At 46.8% G+C, this 27,542-nt stretch overlaps 1 protein-coding gene across 2 annotated transcripts in view; it reads right to left on the bottom strand.

Moving 5' to 3' along the window:
* Mylk (myosin light chain kinase) overlaps nt 1-27,542 on the bottom strand; it is a 252,091-nt gene that overhangs the window by 124,721 nt on the left and 99,828 nt on the right. For both annotated transcript variants that reach the window (XM_029470833.2, XM_029470832.2), the window contains exon 3: nt 11,121-11,328. In XM_029470833.2, the coding sequence (XP_029326693.1) occupies nt 11,121-11,328 (208 nt within the window). The remainder of the gene's footprint in view (nt 1-11,120; nt 11,329-27,542) is intronic.

Here is a 27,542-nt window from a genome sequence, read left to right as displayed (position 1 = left end):
TAATGTCACAGTTAGCATTTCCCTAGCCACACCTATCTTGAGATTCCGACAGAACATCAGTGAGACAGGATCCACACCAAATGCTCAGGCCACATTGAACTTGGGATGCCATGGACCAGTGATCACTGCTGATGTATTTGTCCACTATGACCATTGGGCGAGCAGTCTGCCAACCCACTCTCTAGCCAAGGTTGAAAGACACTTTAAGCTCATCAAAGGAGAGACAGGTTTTGAAAGAACCCAGTTGACATGGACAGTTAAGATAGATGCTGGGCTTCTTCCATGCTGTTGGAGGAAGTACAAAAAGATACACGTTGATAATAGTAATCGTTTGAGGGTGGTAGGGTGCTCAATAATTTAGGTATATTTTACTTTCAGAAATATTAGCTATGTATAATTTAGTTATATTTTACTTTTAGAAATATTAGCTATATTTTTTAAAAACTTAGAAAATAAATGGTTTTTAAAAATGGAATACAATGTGGTCACCCGTACTCTCAACAAAGGGAGAAAGCAAGTGAACGACATCCAACCAGCATGTTGGAGCTTCTTGTACAGGCTCCATACAAAGGCGGCATCCACAAGCCTGGCTGCTGAGATGCGGACCACATACCATTTACGGCACTTAGCAATGCTACTGTGTTACCCATCTGATCTAATGTCTGATTTAAAAAAGTCTGCATAAATGGATAAACAAAATATGGTCTGTTCATGCAATGAAATATTATTCAGGCATAAACAGGAATGAAGTGTGGAAATGCTACAGTAGGAACAGACTCTGAAGAACACATGACATGGAGAAAGCTTATCACGAAGGGTACATATCGCGTGGCTTCATCTCTAAGAAATGTTCTGAACAGGCAAATCCACAGAGAAAAGAAGGTGGTAGGCAGCTGGTGGGGCCTGCAGGAGGAGAGCAGTCTGTGCAAGCTAGGAGTGTACTGATGATGCACAAGCACTTTAGGGCACACTTGGCTAAAATGAAAAGGGTAAATGCCACATGCTTTTCTTACCACATTAAAAAACATTAGATTGAGAATTAAAAAAAAAGTCCTTAGGAGCTAAATATCTTAATCCACAGGCAGAAATTCCTTGAAACACACAACGAGTAAAAAAACTAGGGCATTTCCCATAGAAAAACAAAGAATGCTGCTTACAGGGGCTTCCCTGTCAGAGCAAGGGTGATTGGTATACGGCATCATTCAGGGGCAATGCACAAAGGTGGTTGGCTGAACATGGAACTGAGGAATGTTCACATCAGTATGAGTTAGTGCCAGAGAGCTTACAACAGAACAAAGGGAATGTGGACTAAGATAACTAACAGCATTTATTTGAGAGTCGGAGGGAATTCAAGTTGTAAATAAGGTGAAACTAGCCCTGCAAAGGTACAAAAATCTGGTAGAACTGTAAGTCAGTGATGGAAAAATAAGTGGGAATGAGATTAAGGGAGCATGCCAGAAATGGGGGAGGAGATGAAGAGAACTGGTGGAGACTGGTCCACTTTGTGAGGACAACACACAGAAGGGATGTAGCCACTCATCTGTTTAATGGACAAGGTAAAGACAATGGCGGTGGGCTCAGGAGAGGAAAGTTCAACAGAGGAGGGACTGACAGGAAGCTTGTGCTTTTCCTCAGAACATGTAAGAAGACTGAACAGAAACAGAACACTGATTTAAACGTGAGTGAGGTAGTTGCGTTGGCAGGGAGAAGAGAAGCTCCCCAAAGCGTGTGGCAACGTGGCCATCCATCACGCAAACAGGACCCCCTAGCACTGAAACAGACATGGTTCACACCCATGCCAGGGCAACAAGAGCAAACCCTAGCTGTTCCGGGTGAACCAGAAAGAAAGAGTCATCCTACTTAAGCCATCTTCAGTGTTTCTTATAGAAGGCTTAAAATAGCACTTCTCCGCTTTGTTAGAATAAATCCCACTTTCATTAGATGTGTTTAGTCATGCCCGGGGCCACCTTGGATTGAAGTTCACAGCTAATTGGCCATGTATATGGTCTCCGAAATCCATGTAAAGCCTTAATTAAAGCAAGGTGGCACAGAAAGTAGACCGTCATCGTCTGTATGGCAGTGTGTAATTGTTCTGCTGAAACACACTGAAGGATAATGAGGTGATCAGATGCTTGCAGAACTTGTCAAGCATGCTTGGATTGTAAAAATGAATGAGCAAAATTTATACTATCCAGCAGTACAGGAAAAGGGGGAGTAAGGTGGACATGAAAATAAAATTGTTTTAGGATAAAAGAACATGTATATTATATTTAAAAAACCCATAAATAGCCTTAAAAGGTGACACAGCCAGGTAGTTAAGGGACGATCACACAGGGAGGAAAACCCCCTCAAGTGTGATGTCAGAATAATTCTGTTCTATGCTACAGACTTGAGTAATACAAAGATACTCTAGAAACTTGATCTATGCCTTAAATTCCCATCATGCCTTGCAATGCACCCTCTGTGAGGGTGTAGAAGAAAGAAAGGTGACGAGCAATGGAGGGAGCACACACCACAGCTGTAACTCCAACTAACCTCACTACATCACCTTTTAGATCACAATTCCATCAGAGCTCCCCAACTTTTAAAGACAAGGGAGGAGACCACAACAACAACGACAGTGAGGCAGGCATATGTCGCATGCCTCCCTAATTTAATACTCTCGGTTCCCACCCCGTCAAGTTTCAGGTTTCCCTGATCTACACGGGATGTATTTAAACACACAACACTTATATGTACAAATGCTGCATTTCACTTAGTAAAAAATGTGCACAAAGCAAACTCCACAATAGTTTTTAAGTTATAACTTCAAGACTTCTCTTTTTATCCTGGCCATTTCTTAAATTATTTAGCTAGTTTTCACAACTTAAAAACTTCTGGGTGTTACTGAGAACCACAGAACCACTGGCTTAAACGTTTATGAAGCACTGTTCTAGCAAGGCTGTAAGGAAGAGGGGGACGATCCTTACCATGGAGCATATACTTAGGCCTGGTACTATCTCACTAAATGCCCGAAAGCTTCCCTGACCACAGGGAAGAGAAGAGGGGCCGTGTGAATGTCATTCCCTCTCCCCTGCGGGATATGGTGCTGTTCCTACTTCGAACCGGGGCTTTAGTGATGGCGAAATGGCTGGGATCCAATCTACTGGTGGATGATCACACTTGATACTTAAGCAGGGGAGAGGGCTGAGTGGAAGTAGAGGGTGGTGGGGTGCTCTGTGTGGGGGCTTTTGCAGCAAGAGGGTCCCTTCTGCTCTCTTTTAAGCACTCTACCTGTCTCTTGTGGCCTGCTCCTGAGAGCTTGTGAAAGCACTTAACTGGCTCCCAAGGGTGGGAAGGGAAAGCTGCTGAAGTCAAAAGCAGAGCAGGATCTCTGGAGCAAAGGGGAGAGATGCAGCCTGGTTGGGGTTCTCCATGAGAAAGCTCTAGGCACCGAGAGAACTAGGTCTGTGAACCGGGAAGAAAAACAAGAGCCAAGTCACCCATGGGGCCTTGCTGACATTGACTCATGGGAGGATTAAAAGGGAGAGGGTGATAAAATCGGGTGTACATTTTTATAGGTATTTTAAATAGTGGTGTGGACTCTAGAGTGAGGACAAGATAGAGAAGGTGACCATTGGGAATTCTTTTTTGTGACAGGGTGATCATGATAGCAGCTAGGACCCAGACAGTGCCACTGGGAATGGAAAGGAAAGAACTGTGTAGGAGATGACATAACAGGGCCTGGTGACACCTGATGTAGGGATGGGGAGTATTTGAGGATGGCTGAGGTTGCCCAGCTGTTCTACTTTCTAAGAATATATAGATTGTCACCTGTCAGTTTCAAGTCTTCATGGTCCTGTGCAGGTCTTAACTATAAATTTTAAAGTACCTCTGCCAAGGGATTCCTGTTGTGGTACAAATGGGATTTTTCCCTATACAATCTCTTCCCTATTGTGAATTGTATTGTATTGTATTGTATTGTATCTGTTCAGTCTCTTCCATACTTAATATAGTGCACTTTTGCTGGAACACACACACACACACACACACACACACACACACACACACTCTGCTCCTACACTGTGATGCTTACTAGTGCATACATTCCTCCATGGAGGCCAAAGTCATCCAGAAACCTCAAGGGTTCTTGTATGAGGCTCTAAGAAGTTGAAACACTGAACAATTCTTCCTCAGGGGATTGAAATAGAATACACACTGTTTGAAGAAAAATGTATTTCCTAGTCATCCATGGATGGGCAAGGAGCTCAGGAGTAAGGGCATGGGGCTTATACAGGAAGGGGACTAGCTAAATAGTTCCTGCAAGGGATTTCTTTAAACAGAAATTTTAAATGATTATTATTTACATGGATGGGTGTTTTGCCTGCATGCCTGTGTATGCAATACCCTAGGAGACCACAAGGGGGTTCAGATCTGTCTGTCTGAAAGAAGAGGCAGTGCTCTTTTTTTTTTTTTTTTTTTTTTTTTTTTTTTTTAGAATTAGGTATTTTCTTCATTTACATTTCCAACGCTATCCCAAAAGTCCCCCATACCCTTCCCCCCCGACTCCCCTACCCCCTCACTCCCACTTCTTGGCCCTGGCGTTCCCCTGCACTGAGGCAGATAAAGTTTGCAAGACCAAGGGGCCTCTCTTCCCAATGATGGCCGACTAGGCCATCTTCTGATACATATGCAGCTAGAGACACGAGCTCTGGGGGTACTGGTTAGTTCATAATGTTGTTCCACCTTAGGGTTGCAGACCCCTTTAGCTCCTTGGGTACTTTCTCTAGCTCCTCCATTGGGGGCTCTGTGATCCATCCAATAGCTGACTGTGAGCATCCACTTCTGTGTTTGATAGGCCTCGGCATAGCCTCACAAGAGACAGCTATATCTGGGTCCTTTCAGCAAAATCTTGCTAGTGTATGCAATGGAGTCAGCGTTTGGAGGCTGATTATGGGATGGATCCCTGGGTATGGCAGTCTCTATATGGTCCATCCTTTCGTCTCAGCTCCAAACTTAGTCTCTGTAACTCCTTCCATGGGTGTTTTGTTCCCAATTCTAAGAAGGGGAAAAGTGTTCACATTTTGGTCTTCGTTCTTCTTGAGTTTCATGTGTTTTGCAGATTGTATCTTGTATCTTGGGTATTCGAAGTTTCTGGGCTAATATCCACTTATCAGTGAGTACATATCATGTGAGTTCTTTTGTGATTGGGTTACCTCACTCAGGATGATGCCCTTCAGGTCCATCCATTTGCCTAGGATTCCATAAATTCATTCATTTTAATAGCTGAGTAGTACTCCATTGTGTAAATGTACCACATTTTCTGTATTCATTCACTCAGGTGACAGCAGATGCTGGCAAGGATGTGGAGAAAGAGGAACACTCCTCCATTGATGGTGGGATTGCAAGCTTGTACAACCACTCTGGAAATCAGTCTGGCGGTTCCTCAGAAAATTGGACATAGGACTACCGGAGGATCCAGCAATACCTCTCCTGGGCATATATCCAGAAGATGTTCCAACTTGTAAGAAGGACACATGCTCCACTCTGTTCATAGCAGCCTTATTTATAATAGCCAGAAGCTGGAAAGAACCCAGATGTCCCTCAACAGAGGAATGGATACAGGCAGTGCTCTTAGTCACCTCTCCAGCTCCAACAAGTGATTTCTTAATTATCATGCGCAACTGCTCTATAGAAAAGTTGTTGATACTTAGGAGAGAGGAAACATCTCCTTTAGAGTTGTCTTCTAGGGGCCAAGACTCCATCTTAGTTTATCTCTCTAGAGCTTCCCGCTGTTACAGCATTCTCTTGCAAACCTAAGTCAGAAAGCGCCAATCTCACCAATTACCGGGAAGCCATTTGAGATGATGCTTCTCTAATCTGAGGCACTGCTCGTTTGGTGTGATGTGGTAGTAGTCACTTTGCCACCTCCTGTGCAGGTGCCAGCTTGGGGCCATCCACCAGCAAAGACTGGCACACAGACAGGAAAGGCATTTTAAACAGAAACCTAGATTCATTGCATCAATAAGCAACCCATTGGGGATACATCTTGAAAGATGGTGGTCTAATAAAGACTAATAAAACACTTGGAAAAAAGGAAGGAATCTGTGATAACTGATCTTGGTGGTCAACTTGCCTGCATCTTGAATCGACTAAGAGTGAAGAGCTGGGCAACCCTGTGAGGGGGTATTCTTAACTGTATTATCTGAAGCAGGAAGCCCCACCCTACTTCAGAGCAGCATCTTCTAGTGGCAGCCAAGATAAAGGACATGGAAGAAGGAAACTGCTTTTGCCTGCTTCCCCTACCCACACAGGATGCTTCCACTGTTCTGTGGCTGCAGCATTCCTTGCTGGCTTCGTGGGGATTTCCACCAGGGACTGAAGACCAGCAGCCCTCAGCATCCTTCAAGGACTCCAGCATCAGAATGGGAATGCTGAGACATGAGCCTCCTGGATTGAATAACCGCAGAAGTCTTAGCCTTTCCTAAACTTCAGCATGAGCTAGCCACTGCTGGCCTACCTGCAGTGCATCCTGTAACCCAGTCTATAAAGCCCCCATTCGATATATACATACATCATTAAGAAAGTCAGTGTCTTAGGGGGAGTTCTCTTGCTCCTTATGCACAGTACAAGGTATATGTTTTCAACAATGCATAATAAATGAAAGATCAGAGAGGAGTATGAGCAACTGGAAAGGCAAAGTCCACGAAGGTCCATGGTTACAGAAAGGAGAAAGAGGTGGAGGACTAAAGAGATGGGAGAATAAAGGAGGTCCCAGGCTGAGCAGAAGGCTCGGTGGCTACGAGCTCACACACTACTCTTGCAGAGCTTCCTAGCACCCACGCCAAGTGGCTCAACAGTGGTAACTCCGGGAATCTGCTTCAGGCACTGTTCTGTCTTCTGTGAGCACTGCATTCATATGCATCATGGGAGAGTGCACGAGCATGTGTGTGTGTAAATTGAACTCCAGAAACCTGAAGGTACAGGGATGTGCAGAGAGCAGCAGCCTCAGTATTACTAGTGTACTGGTTGGTTTTGTGTCAACTTGACACAGCTGGAGTTATCATAGAGAAAGGAGCTTTAAGTGAGGAAATGCCTCCATGAGATCCAGCTATAAGGCATTTTCTCAATTAGTGATAAAGGGTGGGAGAGCCCATTGTGGGTGGTGCCATCCATGGGCTGGTAGTCTTGGGTTCTATAAGAGAGCAGGCTGAGCAAGCCAGGGGAGGCAAGCCAGTAAGTAACACCCCTCCATGGCCTCTGCATCAGCTCCTGCTTCCTGACCTGCTTCAGTTCCAGTCCTGACTTTCTTTGGTGATGAACTGCCATGTGGAAATGTAAGCTGAGTAAACCCTTTCCTCTCCAACTTGTTTCTTGGTCATGATGTTTGTGCAGGAATAGAAACCCTGATTAAGACACTAGGGGTCAGGGACTGGGGGAAGAGGAGATTATGGAGGGGCTGGAAGAAGACAGAGGGGCAGGCTGCTCCAGGTCAGGAGATAGGATCTTGGTATATAGCCTAAGCTAGCCTTGCACTTAATCCTCCTGCCTTTGTCTACCATGTGCTGGGATTACAGGTGCACACCACCATGCCTGTCTCTAGTCTCCTCCATGTGAGTTGAATTCCTCCAAGTGTAGCCTGTTGACACCTGGGGGTGGCTGAACTTCAGCTATTCAGGCCGAGGACCAGACCTCGTCAATCAACACAGGTGTGTCAACAAGATTCCCCAGGGAGGCACGTGTGCTTACATCCGACTAATCCAACCTGTAACTCAGCTGAGAGCGACAGTGAGTCCCCATCTCTTCTGGCATACAAGCATATAAGCTATTACCAAAAGTTTCTCTCTGGTTTCTCAGATTCCAAAGGCCTTCTGAGATTCGGGGCAGCATTGCTCTTCATCATATGGAAGGGATACTTATCATGTTTATGTTGATAATACACTGAGATGATCGAATTTTGGATATACGGAGTTAAATAAAACATTTTGTTAAAATTAATCTCACCTACTGTGATGGTTTGAATGGTTGGCCACAGGGAATGGCACTATTAGGAGTGTGGCCTTGTTGGAGGAGGTGTGTCACTTCGTAGGCTTTGAGACTCCTATGCTCAGGCTCCTCCCAGTGTGGAAGAGTTCTCTCCTGGCTGCCCCCAGATCAATATGTAGAACTCTTGGCTTCTCCAGCACTATGTCTGCCTGGATACTGCCATGCTTCCTGCTATGATGATAAAGGACTAAATTTCTGAATCTATAAGCCAGCACTAATTAAATGTTTTTCTTTATAGAAGTTGCCTTGATCACAGTGTCTCTTCATAGCAATGAAACCCTAATGAAGACACCTAACTTTAAAAATGTGGCTCTAGCAAACCTAACGTCACATGTACAGCTCATGTTACCTCACTACTGGATAGTGACCCTGGAGAACAGCCTGCAGCCCCTGTACTAGCGAGGAAGCTCCCTCAGGATTTTGTTCTGCCCTAAACTTCACTAACTTAGAGGTGCTTAGAGCATGGCTGCTTCCCCGGTGTGGGGCTTGGGTACCTGTGTGGTCCTGTCCCGAGGCACCTGTTCTCACGCTCCTTGGCTCTAATTGCCAAACTGGAAGTTGGGCAAGAAAGCTTTCTTTCTCACAGACTTCCCTCTGTAAGTATTCTAAGGATGTTAGTTGCCGCTCAGATAACCACCGGGCACCACTTCCTGATGGCCAGGGGCTGCACTGATCCATGCACCACTCTGTGTGTTGCCCTCTGCCTTAAAAGGAAGGAAGTCTCAGGAAGGCCATGTGCTCACACTTGTAAAAGCAACAGAGCTAAAACTCAACCAGGGCATCTGACTCCACTCACTGCACAACACTGCCTCCTAAACTCAGCCAATAAAGGTTACAAGTTTCCACTTCTCAGTCAAATGCTTCATCCCAGGACCTCTGTTCTGTTCAGGGATGAACACAGTGGGATGCCCAGCCCAGAGTTGCACGGGAGGCCCGTAGGCTGGCTGCTGGAGTCACTTCATGAATGTCGATGCTAACCTGGTGGGGTTAACAACTTCTCCATGGTAGTGGGTGATGAATACATCATCTAGGCCTATGGGGCTTAAGGTGGCCCCAAACACATCAGCTCAAACAGAAGTGGGATGCACGCAGGCCCTTTCACACAGAGAGAGGCTGCAGGCATGAGACCATTTTCCCGTCAGAGTTAGAAGCACAATACATCTTAAATGCCTGAGCCAATTTATCCCAATTAAAACCCACCAAAAGAAGAGGAACGTGAGCCTTATCTTGCTCTTCAATGGTTGTCCCACCTCCTTGCTTCTGACATGAAAATGTTCTCTCTGGATTGAGCCATCAGATCCAACTTCCTGAACAGTAGGAACCACGAAGAAAGCTCACAAGTTATCTCAGTTTTATGTAGACCAGGCTAGCCTTGAACTCAGAGGTCTATCTGTGTCTGCCTCCTGAGTGCTGAGATGAAAGGCATGCAGCAACCACCACACCTGAGTATGTCTGGTTTGTATAATTTCCCTGCATTCCCAACACACCCCATATTCCTTAATATGGATCATAGAGAATAAGGGCCAAGCCAGGCTGCAAAGCTTGGAATTCACATCCATTTTCTGCAGAAGCCAAGGTTCAGAGGTTTCGCGTCTCACACTATGTTGGCAAATGTTGGGATCGGGACTTTGGACCGTGACTCATAACTCAGCACCTCTCCGCTCTCAGCTCCAAACAGGAAATCAGGGTAATTTTTGTTCAAGGGCCTCAATATTCCAAGTTTAGGCTGTGTGATCAGTTAGTACAGAGAGCGCCCCGCATCAGAATGACTCCTGGGAAGTTTATCCCGAGACCTCTGACCAGAAGCCACCCTGTGTCCAGAACGCTCCTGCCACAGGCACTTGAAGGTCACTAAATGACTGAGTCGCTTAGTTAAAGAATTTGAGGAAAGCATCCAAACTATGTACACTCTGCTCAGCAGAACTTGTGTGCCTGCAACTGTGTGGGGAAACAGGGAGAAGAGGTCACGGAGTGGCCACTGTCCCAAGTGCACCGGATCCCTTCTAGAACTTTCCAAGGCGGCCTTAACTGGCTATCTATATTGCTCACAGGGTCTCCTGCAAATGAGATTAGGAGTACAGTCGTCTAAAAACAAACAAACAAACACACAAACAAAACAACAAATAAAGAAGGAGCAAGTTGGTCTACCTTGCTTATCAGCTCCCAGAAAGGCCTAGAAGGGTCCGGGAAAGCATGCTCACATCCAAGGGGCTGGCAGACCCCTTCTCCTTCCAGACATCAGACCCTGAGTCTCTGCCAGCGGCCTGAACCCAGCAGAGCAGCTTCAGCCTGCCAGGAAGATGCACCAGTGACAAACCCTGGTATTATTTATAGTCAAGTGTGTCTCCCAGATGCTTGGAAGTTAGTAAGATTATTTTAATCACAGAAGTGTGTGTGTTGCGGGGGTGGGGGGGGGAGACAACTGACCATGTATTAATTAATAGACATTTTTTTCTGTTAAATATTTTTTATAGTAAGCACTATTACTTCATGGCAATGCTAATGATGATAAAGTCCTTTCTAGTCATTTCCCAAACATTTGGTATTCACCTGTGCAGAGAACGTTCCAGGTGCTTAAGTAATAGTAATAGACAAGATGGTGACCCTAAGTCTCAGAGCCTGTGCGATGGGTGAGAGGGTGGCAAGCCTTAGAGGAAAACTGTGAGGACATTTACAGGAAGGGGAGTTGAAAGCTAAGGGGTTAAAAGGGAGTTCTTTAAGTTGGGGATCCTTGAGCAGAGCCCTGAAGCTCACATGAGTGTGAGCTAAGTGAAGGGCCAAGGCAAGAGTTCTTCTTTGGGCAAGTGACAGGGTGAAATCCCGAGGTCTTGTCAAATGTGGCAAGGCTTGGCCACAGTGGGGTGACAGGTGAGGAGGGTGGGGGATAGGCCATGCATCCCTATGTAAAGTCTGTTTGTACTCTTGGTGTGATGTGAGTCATGGCAAAGCTGGAATATGAGTCAGGATGGTCCAAAGCCTCAAACAGGGTATGACTTCTCTTCTAAGTCCCTCCATCTTTGAGAGAGGGCTGAAGTGCAGCAGGAGACTCTGGAGCTGGCAGCTCAGCTCCTGCAGCAGTGCCCCATGGGACTCACCTTCCACAGTCAGCTCCACGGTCACCTGGCGGGCGCCACTGCCATTGCTAGCTTCACAGGTGTATTGGCCCTTGTCCTCCTCTCCGACAGTGTGGATGACAAGGCTAAAAGTCCCCCGCACTCCACAGTCCAGCAGGAAGCGGCCACCATTGGTGATGGCTTGCCCTTTTCTGTGCCACGTCACCTGGGGCTCTGGGTAGCCCCGGACCTACAAGGAAAGGAAACCGTAAGACTTCTGTTTCATACGCACTCACTATGATGGGCTGTAGAGTTCAGAGTTCACACTTTCTGTGCATTACACACTGGGTCACACACACACACAAAAAAAAAAAAAAGGAAAAAAGAAAAGACCTCAGTATTTTGAGCCCTGTGACACACACTTGTGACTGCAGACCTTGGGAGGTGGACAGGAAGATCGAGGGCTCAAGGTGATCCATCTTCAGCTACACGGCAAATTCAACCTTGGGCCAAGTGAGGCTCTGTACGAATCCCTCTTTACCAAAACCAAAAACAAGCACCAGAACCCTCAATATTAAACTATATTGACTACATGCTGGGAAAGTAGTACTTTCTTACATTTTGACAATAAGACATGAAGATGCATTAAGATGAATTCCAACCTGTTTCTCTCTGCAGCTGTCCTGTGGCTGCTGGAAAGGATGCCCTCTTACAAATGCCTCCCGTGGCACTTTGAGCTCTGCACCAGCTCTCTGCCTCTAGCAATACTTAAGGGTGGCTGTGAGTGCTTCCGGATGTTCACTACTTTTCCAAGTCCTTGACACATCCAAGCTTCAGAGAATCTTATTCAGAGAGTAAAGCTATCGAGAGAGAGAGAGAGAAAGAGAGAGAGAGAGAGAGACAGAGACAGAGACAGAGAGAGAGAGAGAGAGACAGAGACAGAGACAGAGACAGAGACAGAGACAGAGACAGAGAAAACCCCAATCTAAGAATTCCCATTGAGTAGCCGGGTGTGGTGGCGCACACCTTTAATCCCAGCGCTTGGGAGGCAGAGGCAGGTGGTTCTCTTAGTTCAAGGCCAGCCTGGTCTACGGCGTGAGTTCCAGGACAGCCAGGCCTACACAGAGAAACCCTGTCTCAAAAAACCAAAAAAAAAAAAAAAAAAAAAGAATTCCCATTGAGGTGTTAGAAAGATGACTCTGAATTGTTTGTTCTTGTAGAGAACACAAATTTGGTTCCCAGCCATGTCAGGAAGCTCATAACCTCCTGTAATGCTACCTTTGGGGATCCAAGGCCTTCTTCTTGACTCTTTAAGCACCTGTGTTCACATATGAATCTCATACACACACACACACACACACACACACACACACACACACACAGAGAGAGAGAGAGAGAATATATAAAATTTATAAAAATTCTGCTTGAGTTCCAGATATGAAAATTCTGTAAGTGCCCTTGAACACCTGGGACTCAATGGCCCCTCAGGGTGGACCTATCCTCAGAGGAGCAGGGCTTAACCCATTTCACTGAGGCCGCAGAGTAGATAAACTTGTGCATTGGAAAACACACAAGCACAGTTTGGGAGCCTCCTTAGGAGGAACCTGCTTTTGTTAGAAAAGATTGTAGGCACAGCTTTTATCCAGGCAGCCAGTCCAAGGCAAGAAAAGATGTCTTCTGGAGAAATGAAATTAAAATTTGCAGCATAGCCCTCCCCGTCCCAACACACATATACTCTATAGCTCTCCCTCTTCCTCACAAGGTCAGGTAGCGATAATATATGGCTATCAGGGGTTTTGTGTGTTTGAACTGCTGGGACCCACATGCTCTTCCTTCCCTAGCACACCAAAGAAGGGGCGCAGTGTTTTTAGCAGCAGGAGTTGTCCTTTACTTTCTGTGAGGCTGGGGACCCACCCCAACCTCATCACTGCCTGCACGTGGTTAAGTCTCCTCAGCTCTTCCAGTCCCAGCATCTTCAGACCCAAGTCTGAGTATCTAAGATGTAGATTTTTGTTCCTAAGGAAGGAAGCTTTGAGTCGCAGTTTAAAAGCCCAAAGCTAACAACAATCCTTTGATTAATTCATACACTCATCCCTTCATCAGCAGTTTATAAATCTTACATGACCAGCCTCTCCAGCCCTGCTAAAGTAGAGCCAGGATTGAATGGAAAAGAAAAAGCCCCAAACACCAAGTCAGTATTACTCATCTTATTTGTAATTCCCATAAACAAACAAAAAAGCTCCTTCCTGTAAAAATCTAAATCACACTCATGACAGAGACAAATTACCCACAAAGAAACTTGTCAGCAATGCCTGAAGCCGCTATGGTCCTACCACAGCAACAATTTCCTACCTTAGGTTGACAGGGTGAAGGCGAGTATATCCACCTGGGTATACCAACCTTCACTACTCTTACAGAAAACTGAGTGTGACCATGCAAGTCTCTGGGCCAGTACTGATATGGGACTCTCTCTCTCGTTCCTTTTAGTAAACTCTTCACGTGTGATATTTCTAGAAATGTCACACACTTAGTCTTTGTTAAACAGAAGAAAATATAAATGTACTCCTTCCATTCATGCTTCTCTAGTGGATATATAGCCACTCACTTATTATTATTTTTTGAATAAAAGAGCTACACAAATAACCATCATGTGCGTTTGAAGATGGCCCATATCATGATCCCATATAAAATCCTGTCATCCTATGGCTTTAATTTTGTCACACACTCATACAAAGAAGCACCAGGCAGCATGTATCCTGTTAAAACAGCATGTATCCTGTTAAAACCAGACAGCATGTATCCTGTTAAAACAGCACTCTCCTCAGGTTTTCAGAGACCAAGCAAGGGAGACCTTGTGTGGCTGCTCATATGAGAATTCCACACCACGTTTCCCTTCTCCAGAACTCTGTAAGGCAGAGCTAGCCCACCCTCCTGAAGATGATCCCAGGCTTCCTGTCAGCCTCAGAGCATAGAGGCTCAGCCCTGCAAGCAGGAGGAGAGAAATGATTAACAGCACCTACGGCTTCCAGACATTCCAGCAGCCTGCACGGTGGCCCCCTGCAGCAGGCCGCTGGGGGTATCAATGTTTAACTGGGTACACTGAAAGTGGTCCAGATCTCAGGGACATGCTCTCTTGGTCTTTTTCTCTATTCTCCTCATTGTCTACACATACTCCAAAGTTACTTCTGAAATGCCTTATTAGAATAACTATTCAACGCGTTCTAAGTATGCTGAACCTGGCATTAGTTAAGAAAGGCAAAGTGTACAAACAAGGCTTTCATAGCTCCTGGATCTAAAGCAAAGGCAGGGCCTCTGTGAACTTGCTCAGTCCCAAGGTCTGAATGATCTGCAAGGTGAACGTGTCGCCTACCACTATGAAAGTTCATCAAGTGCTCTCTAACATCAGTAAAGATGTTAGAGAGGTTTAAGGATGTTGCTTTTATCACTGCCTGTTCACTATGCTGGGGTTCTAGTAGAGAAGATAGAAAGTCTTGGTTCACATTCTTGGGATCTATGAACAGCCTTCAATTAAGAAGCGACTGGTGGGATTTTAGTGGCTAGGATCTTCTATCCAGAGGCTGATGAACACCCACAGATGTCTAGTTCTCAGAGAAGCCTGACTCTCAGCACTATGAGGGAGGGATCTCAGGTTGGAGAATGCTCTCATCCGAGCACCACAGCTGTCGTCTTCACTGGAACATCTGTGACCAACTGCAAGAGATCCCCGAAGCCTGACTTATTTATTGTTGATAGCCCCTCATAGAAAAGAGGGAGTGGGGTCATTGGACCCTCAGCCGAGATCACAGCAGCTCCTTACTGAGCCTCCAAGCAATCTGTATGTACTTCATTCCTAGCTGCACGTAGCCTGGTGGTCTTGAGAGTGCACAGACTGTCAAAGGTTCACTGAAGGGGACTGTGTCTATGCAGCTATGGGGAAGACTTCATCTATGCTGGTGTGATACTTTGTGATGGTGAGATTGCTTTAGGCTCACCTATGCTCCTGTGAGTGACTCCTAACCCATGCTCTGTGAATAAGCCAATAAACTCATTGGTTCTCCAAGCTGGGCTGGATGGAGTCATACTTTGGTTGATTGTTGGTGCTCTACTGTATGTCTGTTTGGTGCCCTGGTTTATGTCTTCCCAGGAAGAGTTCCCTCGCCAGCTACCCTTGGATGGGGACCTTGATGGCAGCCATGATGCCAAGTGTACTACTAGAGAAAGAGTAGAGGAATGGGTTTGCCAGGCAACCCACATAGCAGTTGAAGTGGCATGTTTAAGACCACAGTTCTGGTCTCTGGTTTCAGAGGTTATCTTCAGACCTCACGGTAAATTCCTAATTTAAGTTAACCCAAAATGGTGAGGAGTGCCTATTCTAGTAGAACACTCCATCTCTTAAAGCAATGTCTGATTCTCAGTTTTAAAAGGCTCTAAAGGGTTCACAAAAGATTGGTCATGCAAAAAGGGAGTCATGGGTTATTTTCTTGTATTCAGAGCAGGGCAGGATCAGAGCTATGAGAGCTCATGACATCCTAGGGAAATTAGGGTGGAGAAGAGAGAGCAGTATGACAGCCAGACCTCAGTGCCTGGGTCTGGCCAGGCTTCTTGGTCCCTCTGGGCTGTGAGTCCTTCCTATCATAGAAGAGAAAATTACTCTGTATGTATCCAGGGTTTCTTCTGTCTCTAAAGCATGGTTTTAACTGATGACCCACTTAGTTCTTGGAGGAGGCTCTTTCCTCTTGCCTCCATTTTCCTTTAGGCCCAACCCACAGCCTGGCTACCCTCTAATTCCTCAGATGGGAAAAGCAAGTGACCATCGGAGGAATGCTCATGAATGCAAAGAGGCTGCCCTCACTTTTCACCATAATGAGTTTTTGGACCCGGCCCCAAAGAGGGTCATTTTGAGGAGGAATCATATTTTTGCCACAGTAACCACATTTAATTGGAGGTTGTGTTCTTGAACAGGAGCCCAGTATCAAATAAATCAGGGGCATAACCAACAACTGTCATAAAAATAAAGATATTGCAGGCTCATAATCCCTATAATAATTTTAAATAGTAAGACTGTGCTCCTGCTCCATAAAATGTCCTTAAAAACCGTTATGGCCTCAAAAGGCCTTTAAAGAAAATGGGCCTCCTGAGAATGCGGCTTGTGGGGGAGGAAAGAGCTGCTGCTAGGCACTGCTACCTGCCTCGTGTCACAGCTCAAACCTGATACAATCTTGGAAGTCAGTCAGTAACTAAAGAGGACCATGCTCTAGGACATCAGACTCTTAGGTCTCTCCTAACACGTTGGGGGCTCTCAACCTATTCCTCATTGCTTAGGGCAGACCTTCCCACCCAGCACGGTGGCAATATTTCTTACTGCACAGACCCTCCCAGACTCTAAGCCACACATCTGCCTTCTCTGAACTTCATGCAAAGCAAAAAAAGGGGAGTGTGGGAGATGATTTTGCAAAGATGATGAGGCTCCGTGGGTCTTCTGATCCTGGCAGGGCCTGGCCCTGTGCATACAGTGTGAGCCCTTACAGCTGCAGGGCACAGCTGCAGCAGTCTGACTGTCAGCCAAGACTAGGCAAGACGAAAGAACTGCGGTTTTGCCCAATCTGGGATGGAGGGAGCCCAAAAGGAGAGGAGCCAGGATTGCACATTGGCCAAAGGGAAACAGACCGCCCGGCAGGATGCTAGGGGCCATGAAGATGCACACAGAAAGGAAAAACAAACAAACAAACAAACAAACAAGTAAAAATGGAGTCATGAGCCAGGCTCACTAGGGTTATCAGTGGGCAGTGACTGATGGATGCTGGAGAAGACTGAGGCCAGAGGATGAGCCACACGGAGAGTCTTTTCCATGGGAATTTTCGTCAGAGAGACAGAACATGTTTTCCAATATGGCTTCTTTTCTGCCTGTGGCTCTGTGCTCTGATCTCCTCATTCTCTTACAAGACATCTCTATCTCCACTCCTTTATTTATTTATTTTTTTAAAAATCAAGGTCTCACCTAATTGCCAAGATGGCCCTCGAACTCAACTCTGTAGCCTAAGAAGGCCTTGAACTTGTGCTCTTCCTGACCCAGCCTCCCAAGTAACTAGGATTCTATGTCTGTGCTACCAGGTCCAAGAACCCATGTTTCTAACACATGAAGTATCCTGTGGTCAGAGACTAGAACAGAGCTGGTGATAACTGGAGAATAGGGCATAAAGCTGGGCATGATGATCCATGCCTATAATTCCAGCACTGAGGCAGGAGGCTCACAACCTGAGTACCAGGTGAGATCCTGGCTTAAAAAACAAAAGTTTTGTTTTTTTTTAATAATACATATATAATATAATAACAAATAAAGGCAATGGCGTTGCAGGATTGGTGGAAGAAGACTGTTCTTGGTGGGAGTCCTGGGTTCTCCATCTGAGGATAAGCTCCCAGGTAACAAAACATCACCTGCCCACACACCAGACCACAGACTCTGTGAGTCCAACCTTGTGGGTGTATTAGGAGGGTGCAGAGTGAAGGGTGAAGGGCAAGGCATGACCAAGCTTCAGGGCCCAAGTCTGTGTCAGCAGCTGGCATCCACCCCACGTCAGGCAGGAGCTTAATTAAGGCTGGGGATAATCCCCTTGCAGTCCAAAGCCCCAGATGAACCGGGAATGTATCAGGAAGAGATCACAGCTGCTGACAACGGCAATTAGGAAGCTTTCCACTGGGGATTCTTCCATCCCCACCCAACCAGGATGGAAGCCTTTCTGTGAACACCATCAGAAGGCAATGCTCTTTTATCTGCATCCACGGATGCCGAGTAGATCTCCGGGGACACGTGTTTCAAGTCCCGGTATTCTGCCACTTCCATGTCCTGGATAATTTTTTTTTTTTTTTTTTGTCTTGTGAGCCAGGACACAGGCATTCCCACACTTCTGAGCCCGAAAGTCTCAGGACTCCTTTCTCTTCTTCTATGTAGCCCTTGCTGTCCTAGAACTCACTCTGAAGACCAGGCTGGCCAGGAGGAGCTCAGAGATCCACCTGCCTCTGCCTCCTGAGTGCTGGGATCAAAGGCGTGCACCACCAAGCACCAAAGGTGGTGCACCACCACCACCCTTTCTTTGACAACCCAAGGCAACATATAGGTTAGAGGCTTTGGGTCACACTGAAGTCCCTTTAGACTCCTTTTTGTCAACAAGCTTAACTTCCTAATTCTTGTTTAATGATACATCTATATCCTTGAAAATGCCCAGCATAGATACAGGTGGTAAAGTGTACAGAGGAAACCTCGATGCTGATAATCCTTAATGCTCTCTAAGTCACGCTTTTATATAACAAACAGTCTGACTGAATTTCAGCCCTTTTGAGGATGGGATGGGGTGAGCTCTCCTGTGTAAGTTGTGGTTCTGGCCTTACTGCCCGTTGCCATGGGGGGTCCAATGGTGGTGTCTTTAGCTGACAAGGCAGGCCTGGGATGTCAGTGTTCTGTGGTGGCCCTCAAGCTTCTGCTACCAATTTGGGAGAGGTTCTCAGTCATAGGAAATATTAGTAAGAAGCACGCAGCGCTCAAGACATTAAAGAATCCAAGGCTTTGGTGTGGTTTGGCTTTGGTCTTCTGCCCACCTTTCCAGGGTCAGCAGCATGTCCCTTCTTGGGGCATTTTCTCTCCTGACTGCAGGGGAGTCTAGGGGGGAAGCCAATATGGCCAAAAGGCTTGGTTTCAAACATTGGGCACACATACAATCAAAGACAGCCAGTTTGTGCCACCCCCCATTGCACTTCTGAACCTCAGGAGACCAAAACTCACCAGGCTTAACTTGAAATGGTCTGAAGCCACTCTCTCCCACTCCCTCCCCCACCTCTCACTTTCCTGATGGAAGGAAGAACCAAGTTTAAATACGAGAACTCATGTATACAGTGAAAAGCAGCAATGAAGTGGCGGCTGGGTGGAACTGTGGGGCTTTGGATCTACTCAGTTACAGGAAGCAATATGAAACATCTCCCCTGCTGAACCACTCTGGGACTGGTGTCTGTCACCCATAAACAAGAATCCCTACTAATTCAGGAAGACATGTAGGCTGTGGAATCAGACCCACCAGACTACGGTGTGACCCAGCGCATGGTGTGTAGGTTCTGGCTGCATTAATCACCAGCGGCCTGACTGTGGGCAAGCAGCTTAGCTTCCTTAGCCCTCAGTCTATCCATCTGTAAGATGCTGGAATCCATTTCCACCAGAGAGTATAGGATCCAATCAGATGGCACACGTGAAAATCTCATCAACAGATTCCAAGATTTTTACATCCACCCTCTCTTCTTCAATGTCAGTAATTCTTTATAAGTTATCCTAGAATTCATACACAACCCCAGAGTTTTAATAGTATGAAACTACTTTTGCTATAAGAATTACAAGCACTTGTGAGCTTAAGTGTGCCCCATGTAAAAAACTCGTGTGTGTGTGTGTGTGAGTTTTTTGTTTTTCTTTAAGACAGGGTACCTCTATGTGCCCCAGCCAGTCTCAATGGCCCTGGCCTTTATACATAGACCAGACTGAACTAGAACTCACAAAGATCCACGTGCCTCTGCCTCCTTCTGAGATTAAAGCATGAACCACTATTCTCAGTTACAACTCATATTTTTATCACCAACTTAGAGAATTTATACTTCTTTTAAAGACCCTTGTGTATGTGCATGTGTGTGGCTAGACTCATGTCATGGTGGGTGAGTGGTGGTTTGTCAGTTCTCCCACCATGTGGGTCCTGAGGATTGAACCCAAATTGTCAGGCTCGTCGGCAAGACAGTTAGTTACCTGCTGAGCTGTCCTGTAGGTCCAGAAAGTTGGTGTATGGTTTTTATTTTGTTGTTGTTGTTGTTTTGGTTTATTTTGTCATTGGGAGGGTGTGCCTCAGTATGTGGGTTTGGACTCTTAATTAGGCAAAAACCTAACACTTTAACTATTAACATTTTTTTTGTTCTGGGTGAAGTAGTTTGTTATTTTTATCTAAACAATGAAACCAAATTCATAAAGTGACCATTACTTTTATGTAGCATGGCAAAGCACATTTGAAAACAAATATCCGACCTGTCATTTTACCATACCATAATTCCCTTTGCGGAATACCACATGCCATTTTGAGATACGGAGTACCTCTTGACTTTCTGCTTCACTGACTAGTGCTACACTGGAATTTGAATGGCCACAGGCAAGGGTTGGGAAGGAAGTATCTGGGCTAACAAATCTGCCTTTCTAATCAGTCATGGCGAGTCCAGAGAAAGGGACATACGCCACTGGCACAAGGGATGGGTGGAGCAGAGAGCTGCTCTCAACCACACAGAGACCATCATCATTCTTCAACCAGTAGATCTGGGGACACAGGACTCAGGGAGATGGCTCAGTGGTTAAGGGCACTTGTTGCTCTGGTAGTGGACCCAAGTTCATCCCCAGCGAAGACATGCAACTCACAACTGTCTGTAACTCCAGTTCCAGGGATCTGACACCCTCTTCTGAACTCTTCGGGCACACAAACATACATGTAGACGAAACACTCATACACATAAAATAAAATAAATCTGAAAAAAATTGAAACCTAAAATTATATGAGCCAGTAATTCCACTTTGGGATAAATACTCAAGAAAACTGGAAGTAAGGACGTCAATTTATGCCCATACTCATAATAACATTCAAAATAGAGAAGGCAACTCAAGTATCTATCAATAGATAACCGGCGAAGCAAAGATTTTCATCCATAAAAAAGAGAATTCAGACACATGCTACAACCTGGGTTAGCCTGAAGACATTATAGCGAGTGAAAATGGACAGTCACTGCAAAGCTTAATGACTCAAGACCTCACGTGTGCGAGGGGCTCAGACAAATCAAACGCACAGGAACCAGAACAGCATTGCCTGGTGTTGAGGGGAAGGGGAGCTAAGAAATTGGTGTTTATATCTTCAGCTGGGCTCTAGCTAGCCTTTAGTGGCTGAGCCATCTTTGCAGCCCATGAGCATCATGTTGGAGAGGGCAGGGAGAAGGGATGGCAGGAGAGAAGGCAGCTGAAGTTGGAGGCATTTGGGGGCACTGTGGCAATCTAGCGCAGTGGAAACTTTCTGGACGCTCTGAGGATGACCCTAGTGAGGACTCTTAGTAAGGAGGAGACAGAGTCTGCACCGGCCATCTTTGGTAGTCTGGCAAAGCTTCCAGTAATGAGATAGGTTGTACTGGGTTGAGTCGTTGGCTGAGGTGGAGATCTCTAAACAATTCAGGCTGATGCTAGGACAGAAGGTCCTCTCTGGAAACTGATAGTCGGGCCCCATTGCCAAGGACAATATCTACAGCTCATCGAACATAGAGAGGTTGAGCTGGTGCCTGCATAGGGCCTTCACCCCTACGTTCTAGTCTCTTTGGTGTGGGAGGGTACTCTGCAGGCTACAGAAAGACAAACCTGGACACTGACCCAGCCACAAAACCCTAGACCTGCAGTCTGTCCTGCTTGCAGGATGTGTTGAGGCAATGGTAGCACAGAACTAGTGGGAGTGGCCAGTCAACGTCTAGTTTAACTTGAGGTTCACACCATGAGAGACAGCCCATGGCAGCCGGAGATATAAACATCAATTTCTTCGCTCCACTTTCCCCGAACACCAGGCAATGCCTTCTGCTTCCTGTGTGTTTGATTTGTCTTAGGCCCTCACACACGTGAGGTCTTGAGTCATTAAGCTTAGCCTGCCTGGATAGCCAGAAACCAAAGAATTGATAGTCAGAGACCTAGGATAAAACCAAACTGGCCAAAAAGAAAAAAGTCCTAATTCCTAATGATATTCTGCTATACTAATAGATGGCTGCCTTATCCAGTCCTTATCAGAGAGGCTTCCTCCAGCAGGGCATGGGTGCGAGGGAAGAGACCTATGGCCATACATTATGTGAAGACAGAGTCTAAATGGGAGAGTCTAGATGGGAGGTCTCCATTTGGGTCCCTCTCCTTGAAGCTCCAGGAACTCCTCTGAAAAGGGGCTGGAAGGAGTCAGAGTGGATGGAAGATACCAGGAGGACAAGGTCCACTGACTCAACTAAGTGGGGATTATGAGCTCACAGAGACTGAAGTGGCAAGCATGAGGCCTGTATGGGTCCACACAAGGTCCTCTGTGTATATGCTATGGCTGTGAGCTAGCTGTTTTTGTGGGACTCCTAACAACGGGAGCGGGTGTACCTCTGACTCTTTCGCCTGCTCTCAAGACTTTTTTCTTCCAATTGGGTTGTTTTGTCCCACCTTGATATGAGGGTTTTTGCCTTGTGTTACTGTATCCTGTTTTGCCGTGCTTGGTTGCTGTCTCTTGGAGGCCTGTTCTTTTCTGAAGGGAAACGAAGTGAGAGTAGATCTGGGGGTGGGGGCGGGGGGAGCTGGGAGGAGTGGAGGGAGGGAACTCCCTGTGGCCTGTGGTCAGGATATATTGTATGAGAAAAGAATACCATTTTAATTAAGGAAAGAAAGGAAAAGGAAAAGGAGAAAAAAGTTGTTTAATGGGTCCACAGTTTCAGTTTTATGAGGCAAAAACAGTTCTGGAGATGGATGCTGATGGTGGCCACATACTGTGTGACGCTGACAGGATCAAAATGTGATGGAAGAGTCAGGGATCTTTGGTGGGCCCACGCCAAGGTGTGCGCCTGAGAAAACACGCCACACAACAGATCTGGTGTAAGAGGCTTGTTGGGAGAAGGGAGAGTGGGAGTCTTGGAAGTCTTGGAGTGGGGACATGAAGGAGAGAGAGAGAGGCAGATATGCAGACAGACAGGTGGACAGGGAGACAGAGAGAAGGCACAGGAGAGGAGAGACAGGGAACGAGATGGAGGGAGAGAGAGAGAGGGAGAGAGAAGGGGGAAGGGAGAGAGGGGGAGAGAGAAGGGGGAAGGGAGAGGGGAGAGAGAGAGAGAGAGAGACAGAGAGAGAGAGAGACAGAGAGAGAGAGATAGGAGAAAGGAGGGAGGGAGAGGAGGGAAGGCAGAGAGAGAGAAATCTGGGGTGGCTGGAGGCCTTTTATCTGCAGCACACGCCTGGCACACCTGGTGGCAGTTGCCAGGTCCCTGAGAGCAGGCCAGTGGGATGCCTTTGGGCTAGCAGACTGCATTTATGTGACTGAACTGTACACTTAAATGGATAAAACCGTAAGTTCTATGCTATATACACCTATCAGCAGGCAAACAGACCATGCCAGGTGTGATGCTGAGAGACTGGGCATGAGGCAGATGCCCTGATAGGTAAACAGACAGGAAGAAGGGCAATGGCTGGGGAATAAAGGTGGCGAATTTCCAAGATGGTCAGCTTCTGCCTCACCCTCCTAACTTGAGAAGTCTTGCAGCTCAAAATAAAACCAAACCAAACAGCCTCGTGGGCTTTGTCTCCCATCATAGGCTCTTGCTTGCTGATGGACTGGCTCAACAGGTTCAAGGCCTGCTACAAAGTTTTTCACCTGCCTTGTGGGCCGATCAACCATCCCAGCTTTCTTCAAACTGACCAGTCCTAACTCAGGGAGGAAAACACTTCAGAGGCTTTAAAGCCCCTAGGTCTGGAGAAGAGATGGTGATGGTATTTTCCCGGATGCCTCCTTGGCTACACAGAGGGTCTTTCTGTGTACTGCATGTGTGTGTGTGTGTGTGCGCGTGTGTGTGTGTGTGTGTGTGTGGTGTTTCCTCATCCCCAATAAAGGCCTCCCTTCAACTGCTGCTTGTCTGTGGAGTTTCAGGGTTTTCTTGCTTGAATGCTTTCCCTGGTGGAGAAAGTGAACCCGATCAAGACCTAGATTGTATCATTTCAAGAAGATGCAGATTGTATCACTTTTGCCAAATGTTACAATGTATCTAGTATAGAAATTAGACCGGAGTCACTTCTATTTTAGAACTTTCCAGTGAACTTTCTCAGCCCCAACTTGGCCTTTCTTTATTTGCCTTCCTCTGCCCCACAAGCCTTCTCTGGGAGGCCACCCTGGTCCACCTTGTGCAGTTAGTGTTATCCCGGAAGTCTGGAGCGCAAGCTGCAGAAGCTTCCTGTGGGTGGAGGCAGGGTCAGGGAGGTTCAAGGAAGTGTGGCTGTGAGCTAAACCTGAATCCTCAGGCAGTCCTCGGATACAGCTTCTGCTGCCTGGGAACAGGAATGACAGGACCAGGGGTGGCAGCTGAGACTTTGGAAGAAGAGGAATTCAAGTTTGCAGAAGGTGACAGGGGACTCTGACTGCTGTGCCTGTTTCATCCCGTGTGCTCAGCAGCCCTGCCCTGGGAAGGAGAATGGTGAACCCAGGTGGATTCAAAGGAGCCCAGCCCAGCCTCAGGGATGCTCCACTTTTTGGAACCCGTTCTCCATAAGCCCGTGTTATTGCTCTTGCCAACACAGTTCCGCAGGCAGGCACAGCCCCCTCATAAACTGTTGTTCAGGAATTTTAGAGCAGGGCCCTGGGGGACCTAGGAAAAAGAAGTAACAAATACCAACAACCCTCAAACCAGGGCCTATGGTGAGAAAGCGACTGGGGTGGTTCTCTCAGTTTGTTGGTGGCTCACTCGGGACACCAAAAGGGTGAGTCCTAGTTCCAAGCACTCATTGAAATCAGATTTGGGCTTCTCAGCCCAAGCCATTGAAATATTTTCTTAAGAAGCATCTGGAAAAACGGAGGGGAAAGCTGCCCATTTATTTAGAGAAAAACAAAACTCAAACTTTCCTTTCTGCCCTCCTCCCCGGCCCCCTCCCGCCAAGGTCCCCTTCAACTATGTGATGGGGGGGGGCACTGTTGGGGGCTGGGGCCCAGTGAGCTGGCTCTGAGCATTGCCATCCCCAGAGGAGTCAGCCCTCCCATCAGCAGCCACAACAGGCACTGTATGGAAGGCTGGGTACCTTGCCCTCGCCAAAACTCGGGCACAGGATCTGGGGCACCTGTTTTCCTTTTGGCCAACCTCTAGCTGAGAGACTCTTCACACACGGGCACTTGTGGCAGGAGCTCTGCAGCTCGGGCACTTGTGGCAGGAGCTCTGCAGCTCGGTCCTGAAGTGTCTCTGCTCAGAGGCGCAGACTTCTCAGAGGCTGCAGAGGCAGCTTGCTAAAGGCTATGTTTCTATCTTCTTGTTCGGGTCTTAGGGACCTGTCCATGCCACTGTTAGATGGAAGCCACACTTCCTACTCTAGATGGAGGATCCTGCAGACACCAGTGGCTTCTGTATAGGTGAGGGCTTGGGCCACCCTTCTCAGAGAGTTCTAGCTGCAGAACTTCTGGAGTCCTAACAGGCCCTTGAAAACAAATATACGACTGGGGCTGGCTCAGTGGTGCAAGAACAAGCTCAGCTTGGGCAGGGGCCCTGGATTTTATCCCTAGTATCACAAATAAATGAAAACCAAGTACATACAACAGTTACCAACAGTTTGAGGAGCTGAGGAAGAAAGGGGGAGCTAATTTCCATGGAAGAATGAAGGAAAACTGGCAGGAAAGCAGTTTATGAGGAAGAAGGATCTCTGGGTGGCGCCTGTGGCGCAGATACTGGTGACACCTGCGAAGGTGGCTTAGTTTACATTTTCCATGGCTAAAAATACTGCTTCAGGGCTTGGGGGTGTAGCATGCATGATATCCTATGTTCAGTCTCCAGCATTGCGGAAACCAAGAGCGGTGGTGCGTGCCCATAATCTCAGCATACAGGAGGGTCCTCGAGAATCAGTTCTAAGTCATCCTTAGAAACACAGCGAGTTTGAAGGCAGCCTGAGCTGATGTACAAACTTATTTGCTTTACCCCAGGGAGACACTTTAGCCGAAAGCAGGTTAGATTCCCCCACTGCCTTGCCCTTTGGCTTCTCAAAGAGTCCTAGACCCCTAAAAGACTAACAAAAGCTCTGCATTCCAGCAACAGCCTACCCAGGAGCCTTGCCACTCAGACAGTACCAGCACAACATCATGTGTATGGATATTTTTGAGAATTCTGACCTTCTGGTTTCTTTAGAAAATGAAGAATTATTATAAGAAGGTGCTTTCGTTTGAATCCCAGGTGTGGGATGTGGGTTGCTTTGGACTGTCCACAGCAGCAGACCGACGATCTGTCTCCTGCTCTAGCAGAAACAGGGTTTTTCTAGCTGTAGGTAATTCCTTTGATTGTGTGACCTTTGGAATTCTGGGGACTTTTCCGAGGGTATATAAATGCTAGGGCCCTGAGAGGTGATAGGGTGATGGTTGTTGGTTGTTTAGGGAGCCTGGCTGTGGTTTGTTAGTAGCTGTGATTAAAGAAGAAACAAAAGAAAAGAAATTAGATTCGGGGATCTTTCTCTCTCTTTCCCCTCCATCCTTCTTTCTCTCCTATCTAGAGATGGGGGTGAAACTGGGGGACAGGCTAAAGGGGGAAGAAGGACCCACAAAGCAGCAAAGACCAGCTACAATCATCAAAGTGGGGACTCATGTTCCAGAGATCAAAGGGAGCCAAGCCGCCCTGTGGCTTAGAAGGAACGGCCATACCTGGAGCCCTGGAGCCTCTTCCCCACAGTGGCACAGCCTATTCCAGAGCCACTTCTATCTCAGAAGCTTAGCACTGGGTCTAGGCCAGGGTCCCATTTCCAAGGCTGGTATCCACTCCTTCCTTTTTCTGGGTAGAAAGAAACCAAATGCTGCCGTTACCCTCAGTTCTTTGGACCTGAGTTTGATGCACCTGCAGGGTCTACCTCACTAAGATAAATGCAAGCCATGCATGAAAAGAGATGAAGACAAAAACTGTCAGTGTTGACTGTTCCATTGGGTTCCCTGAAGAGAGCACTCGGTGATGGAGGACCGTCCTGACCCAAATAACACCCAATCTTCCTCCTTTGCCAAGACCCCTAACACCTACAAAAGGGGATGCTCATGAGTCTTAGTGTGTATCGGTATGTCATACATCAGATTTCCCCTCTTACTATTGAGACACATTTACCTTACACTGTTAGTATACAAGACGGATACTCTAGAACCAAGCAGAGCTAGTGGGACCAAGGGAACAATGAGTTACATTTCTGTCACTGTGATCAGACTCCTGGAAGAAAGAGCTGATTTTAGCTCATGGCAGGAGTACCATGGCAACAGAGCAGGAAGCCAAGAGAACACATCTTCAACAGCAAACACAAGGCAGGAGGCACACTGGATGCAGAATGAGGCTTCAAACTCTCAGAGCCCCATGATGCACTCACTTCCTCCATCACGCTGTGACTCCCCATAATCTCTCCAAACAGGGCCACCAACCAGAGACCAAGTGTTCAAAAGCCTCAGCCTACTACAGACAATGTCTCATTCAAACTACCAGAGTACCCTTTCTGCATGTCATTTGCCCATTGTTCTCTTTCTCTCTCTCTCTCTCTCTCTCTCTCTCTCTCTCTCTCTCTCTCTCCAACAGCAAGCACAGAAACATTCTCTCCCTGTCTCTCTGTCTGTCTCTTTGTCTCTGTCTCTGTCTCTGTCCCTCAATATGGTTTCTCTGTGTATCCTTGACTGTCCTGGAACTAGCTCTATAGACCAG

Source organism: Mus caroli, unplaced genomic scaffold (assembly GCF_978045245.1).
Source record: "Mus caroli unplaced genomic scaffold, Mus_caroli_1 scaffold_17, whole genome shotgun sequence".
Taxonomy (NCBI): domain Eukaryota; kingdom Metazoa; phylum Chordata; class Mammalia; order Rodentia; family Muridae; genus Mus; species Mus caroli.
Note: the sequence above shows the minus strand (reverse complement) of the source record. Positions and strands in the feature narration are given on the sequence as shown.